General features: G+C 41.8%; 2 protein-coding genes across 2 annotated transcripts; one reads left to right on the forward strand and one right to left on the reverse strand.

Moving 5' to 3' along the window:
• Positions 1-2,902: 2,902 nt before the first annotated feature.
• K441DRAFT_681962 (uncharacterized protein) lies at positions 2,903-4,231 on the reverse strand (the record flags this gene model as incomplete). The annotated part of the gene is made up of 1 exon (XM_067651524.1): positions 2,903-4,231. One exon carries the CDS (start codon positions 4,229-4,231, stop codon positions 2,903-2,905), a length of 1,329 nt encoding a protein of 442 aa, XP_067497830.1.
• A 195-nt stretch (positions 4,232-4,426) lies between these two features.
• K441DRAFT_315088 (uncharacterized protein) lies at positions 4,427-4,949 on the forward strand. Its single transcript, XM_067641130.1, has one exon. It carries the CDS (start codon positions 4,623-4,625, stop codon positions 4,884-4,886), a length of 264 nt encoding a protein of 87 aa, XP_067497831.1. The 5' UTR covers positions 4,427-4,622; the 3' UTR covers positions 4,887-4,949.
• Positions 4,950-6,000: the final 1,051 nt, after the last annotated feature.

The following is a 6,000-nucleotide window of genomic DNA, read 5'->3' on the forward strand; positions in this document are numbered from 1 at the left end:
CTAAGGGGGTTACTCTTAAGGTTAGTGTAATAGTAGTTAAGTGCTAGGCCGCGCAGCATAGTAGAGTAGGCTTGGCTAAACTCTTATTTAGGAATATTAGCCTTCTAGTAGAGGTCCGTAAAGATAGTTAGTTTAAAGTTAAAGTTATCATTTTCGCCGCTATACTTAGATTCATCGGTATAGAGCTTAGCTAGGTTAGCTAGCTCCTTACCATAGGTCTTTAGTTAGGTGGGTTGCGGATCTATAACTTATAGATTTATGGTTTGCGGATATATAGCTTACGGATCTATAACTTAAATAACAGGGGTAATTTGGTCCGTATTTTGGTTTGCGGGGGTATTACAGTCCGTAACTTAAGTACTAGGTATACTTTAGCCCGTAAAATTAATTCTAAAACTGCTTAGGTTTATAGGACGAATTTGGTTAAGTAGGTTAGGTATAAGACTAGTAATTATATTAAGTTTAAAAAAAGCAAAGAGTTCCTTAGTTTCTTAGAACTGGTCTAGGATTTCCTCTTTAGTCTATTCCGTTTAGTCCTTCTTGTGTATTATATTATATAAGGACTATACAACAGTAACTTGTTTATTCCTTTTAACCTATATACCTTAGTTACGTAAGAGGGTCCGTAGGTTACGGATGGTAGTAGGGTTATATACTTTAAAGATAGCTTCCGTAAAGTCCGCGAAGTCTTTCTAGTATTGCTCCTATAGGTTGACGTTTATAAGCTTGAAATATTTATATTTAAGAACTTTAAATTTAATATAGTTGTTAACGTTAGGTATGGACGTAAGGTTAACTCCCTACCTCCACTTTTCCTAGCCTTTATCGACTTACTTCCTTAGGTCTGCTATACTATATAGTGTAGTATAGTACGCAGTGGGTGGAAGAGGTCTTATAGTGGTCCGTAAAGGCGGTTAATGTCCATAGCGGTTCGTAGAAGGGTAAGGGTATCCGTAAGGGGTCTTAATAGGTCCGTAGTAGTTTGTAAAAAGGTAGGGGGTCTCCGTAAGGGGTCTGAAAAGACGTTAGAGGTATTAAAAGAGGGTGTAGTAGGGATAGGGGTTTAAGGTTTAAGGGTAGGGGGTTCCGTATAGGTCTATATTCACGTCTATTATACTTCTAGTAAACTATACTAAGACTTAAATAAGTATATAGAGTTAGAGATAAGTCCATAATCCCCAACTTCTAACCTTCTAGTAGGTCGTACTAGAAGTCTAAACGGGTAGTTGCTATCAAGTATCGCTCGGGGGGAGGTATTAAGTAATTGCTAATCTGTGCGCGCTTACTAATTAGTGTTTGTACTAACTTAATAGCACGAGTAAGTTATATCTACGGGCACGAAATACATGTAGTATTGTATGCTTATTTGGATGGTGACTGTCGATTATATAAAGTAGACTACGTAGTCTATATACTGATGCNCCTCCCCCCTAATTAGTTAGTGCTTTATAAGTGCACCAGACGCGTAAGCGAGTGGTTGGTGCACTGAACGCGTAAACGCGTACCTAGTGTACCGAACGCGTAAGCACGCGTTTGGTATAACAGGTACTATAATTATACACTTATAGTTATAAAAGGCATAAAAGTACTAAAGCCTTTTACCTTTATTAATAAAATAAGCTACAATACTAAGTAGTAATATTCTATTTATAGATATCTAGATATAATANATAAGATTAATTTTACTAAGTATAGTAAGAAGGAGGTCTTTATTATTAATACGTTACTATTTAAATATAGTTTTAATCTAATTGCTTAGTAATATAGGCGCCTTTATAATATAGTCCTAGATCTAAAGACTGTTAGATATTAGTAGAGCGCGTATAAAAGGACTTATACCTTAACGGAAGGTAATATCTTATAGAATTATTTAATTAATATATATATAAATATAGTTAGCTGTCTAAAACGGCTAGCGTTTATAACTACTATAACTTTTAGAGTTAATAATAAGGTTATGCTTTAATTTTATATAGTTATTAATATAATTATTACTACTAATTATAAGTAAAACGCGTAGTCTTTAAACTAGAGCCTCTTTCTTCCTAAAAGACCGTATTAAAAAAGGATTACTTTATACTTTTATATTAGTAATATAGGAGCTTTACCTAATAGTAACCGCTTATTAACAACTTAGTATTTATATTTACTAGTAAGCTTAACTAGATCTTAGCTAAAGGTCTAAATATCCTTAACTTCTAATAAAAGCTTTAACTTACTACCAAATCTTACCGCCAAGACAGCGAGCTGCCAGCTAGCTGCAGTTTTATAGCTGACTGACTGTCACAACTCTATAAGCTCGCTGACTGCTTACGTTATCAGCCTCTTGGCAGCGAAGCTGACAGCGTAGCTAACTCTTGGACACACTGGCGGGGAGTTTGGAGGCTATGGTGTTTGTCTTTGTGTGGAAATATGCAGATTTTTATGTAGTGTGATTGGTGAGAGCAATAGCCATAGAGAAGGTTAGGAAAGAAGTTAAGCGCCGACATCTTGGCTTCGTTCGACTCATCGCGACCAAATTTGAACACATGCATGTGGAACTCCGTAGCGACGATCATGGCAGGCATTCAGGATATATGATGCCAGCCTTTTTATGGCTCCAGCCTCTTTATGGCTAGTTCCTAGTGAAGCTAGCACACAAGGGAATGAGTCAGAGAAAAAGCGGTAAGAAAAGAATGAGGGAGCCTTAAAGATATATTCCCTTCAAGGGATATTCCCTTGGAAGGATACAAAGATTTTCAAGAGTTCCGACGCGGTGGATGTTAGTGAGACACGTAGTTACCGCCAAACACAAGGAGGCGTACACCTCAGCACAGTCAGTCCCACAACCGAACTTCGCTTTGTTACATTATCAATTACAAATTATAAACTTCTGAATAAATGACCGAAAGCTTCATGTGCTTCATGATCTCTCATTATACGACCCCCGACCCCACCAAGAAGGCTCCTTGATATCATCCAGAGGCTCGAGGCTGTAATAAGCCCGCTTAATACTCCCTGGTGGAGGCAGCGAGTCGGCATGAGCTTCCCCTTCCCCAGATAAGGCCCAATCACTCGATCCCATCTTATGAGATTTCCACTTAGGGTCATCCAGAGAGCTCCCATGTCCGAGATTGAGCCAAGAGTCGATGTGGATCTCCCATTCCCGCGACTTCATGACAACAGAGACCTCGAAGTCCGTGGCACAGTGCCCACACCGTCTAACGCCGTCGCACATTGAGCAGGATACCGGTCCTTCAGATTCTGGTTGCTTAGATATGTGGGTGCATTTGCTCTTCTCCCTCCGCCACCAGCACTGGCTACATTTTGGTCGTTCTGGATGTGCATGGAGCCACTTACAATTAATGATATTCCCTAGTGCGTTTCGGGCTGGATGCATAAGGATGGTTCGATTGTTCGAGGGTGTCGTGTGAAGAATCTGGTGAGGACATATTTCCAGACTTACGGGCTCGAGTGGCTCCAAGTTAGACAATTTCCAGCGCATGCGGAGGATAAGCTCATCTGCAATAATTCGAGCCCGGGCGTGATACTGGATCAAATAACTCGGTTTCTGAACCTCCACGTCGCGGTAGAGGATTTTGAGGGGCTGGCCGTACTCTTTACCCCAGAAATGCCGCTTCATCACAGACCGGACATCACGGTAATGAACGTGATCTCCTGGACTTGGGAGATAAGCGTTAATACCGCGATCATGCTTGTCGACAGGATGCGGCGTGAACGGGACTCCCGGGAGGAACCTCCGATGCAAGATTTTGCACCTGGGGCAGTAGCAGAACAGCAATAAATCTCTCTCAAGGAGCAGAAGAAACCGCTCCCTGTCTTCAAGGCTGTCCATGTCTTTCGAAACGTTCTCCCATGCTTGCGTGCCAATGACGGCGCATAAAGGCCGGCTGACGAGAGTGAGGGCCGCAGCAGCTGGCGGGTCAGCGAATGCTGCAATGTGTTGTATAAGCTCAACCGGAAGGTTCATAAGGTGTGATTCTGTTGATCGGGCATTTCCTTGACCATACCTAGAGCTAGAGGAATGATCTATGTGAAATTGCTGGTTTTCCCCAGTCATAGTTGGAACCCGCGCGATGGCCGTCTCCGAATGCTCTTGTGGACTGCTTAAGCTATCTTGGCAAAAAGCCAACCTTTGGATAAGCTCTTCGCGGGTAATTTCTTCGCGGGTAATTTCTTCGCGCCGCTCCTGAGGGATTCTCCAGCACCAAAGACTTCTCAATAGTCCCATCCCGTGGTGGCCAGTTTGGTTGGAGTGGTAGTTCCGCAGATCCCTGTTGAAGTGATGGCAACACAATAAGCGATGAGAAATGGAGATGTTTTAAGATCAAATATAGATGACCCGACAGGCAGGCACTGTCATTAAAAGAAACAAGTCCTGTGAGGAGAAACTAAAGCAGGAAGCGCTCAGCCTTGAGCACGGACAGGAAGCACAGCTGCACAGCCTCATTGTGGAACCCCACACCACTGATCTTTGCCTGGACGCCATTAACTTATTCCCTTCGCAATGCTGCGCCTCTTTCTCCCTACCCTAACCAGAAATGGGAGAATCTGACTATATTTTATCTTAAATACCAACTCCCCTGCGCTTCTCCCCAAGCAACGCCTCAAGCTCACGTGCCATGTGCATCTTCAAGTATTCTTCCGCAAGTTCGTATGCTTTGCTCAATTCCCCAAATCCCACAATAATATACTCCTGTTCTAGGATGCGGGTGTCAAGTCTTTCAAGGGAGTCAACTCGATTGGTGTGGATTTGTAACTCTTTGGCAACAGCAATGAAGTCGACAGAGAATGTATCCGTAGGGCTAGCTTTCAACTTCTCCTCTGCTTTGGCGATTTGGGATTTTAGATCGTCTATAGGCTCAATACCATTCTCAACCGTGTAGCACAGCCAAATGTGATACGATTCGATGTAAAGTTTTGCGAGGCCCCGGAAGATTCGGTCAGTGTGTTCGACAGGCAAGCCGCTCAACGAGCGCGCCTGCGATTGATTGATTAATAATCAATCAATCGCAACCAGGAATTGTCATCAAGTAATCAATCGCAACCATGAATTTCTCATCAAGCGCCTGCGATTGATTGATATAAAATCTCACTAACAGAGGTGGTTTGTAATAGACTTTTGGTGTTAAGATATACAGTATTAATCTAATTAAATTGCTTGGGAATATAGCAATTAAATACGCCAAGATTAATAGGTTTAGTATAGTCTGCTACTAAAACGCGTTTTAGCTGTATTTACTTAAAACAGCGGTAAAGNGATACCNCCTAATTGATACATAGACACCCCCCACTTATTAAGTTTAGTTCCTTCCTAATTAAGTTAGAATATTACATAAATTTAAGTTGTTTGCATCTGCATTAGTACGCGACCGTTGCGCGCCCGTACCCAAAACACCACCTTATATTTGCCTTACCTATCCCCACCTCAGCCTCTAACTGTTAAACGCCGCCGTAGCTACCCGGCTAGCTTTGTTCGCGTTAATATATTGGCTTATCGCAAGCTATTAGCATTTAAACAGAATACTAGTGATACTACGCGTGGGCGTGGGCGCCGGCGCCGGCGCGAGTGCGGCCGTGCTCGTAGAGGCAGTTCGTAGATATTAAGCAGAGGTAGCAGCACCTAAATAAGTTTACGTAGCGCCTTACAAAGCACCATATAATCCAATTAATTGGCTTAGGCGCGATCTAAATTTATACTATAACTAAAATTAAAACTTAATCGTGATGTTATAGCTATTATAGCGGGCACTTTAATTTTCGCGATATGGTGTAAACAAGTTAAATGCACGTAATATTCTAACTTAATAAGGAAGCGTCTAAACTTAATAAGTGGGGGGTATCCACGTATTAATTAGGGGGCGTCCCTCTACCGCTATCCTTAAATAAAGGGTATATAGAAAAGGTTGAGGATGAATAAGGAGTATATATTTACTATATAAGGCGAAGCTCTGCCAAAAAATCTAGTACCTAGATTCTCTATCACGGACTACCCAATTG

Source organism: Cenococcum geophilum (genome assembly GCF_001692895.1).
Source record: "Cenococcum geophilum 1.58 unplaced genomic scaffold K441scaffold_69, whole genome shotgun sequence".
Classification (NCBI taxonomy): domain Eukaryota; kingdom Fungi; phylum Ascomycota; class Dothideomycetes; order Gloniales; family Gloniaceae; genus Cenococcum; species Cenococcum geophilum.

Excerpts from the sequence above, each read along its gene's own strand:
- K441DRAFT_315088 (XM_067641130.1), top strand. The coding sequence starts at position 4,623 with ATGTGCATCTTCAAGTATTCTTCCGCAAGTTCGTATGCTTTGCTCAAT.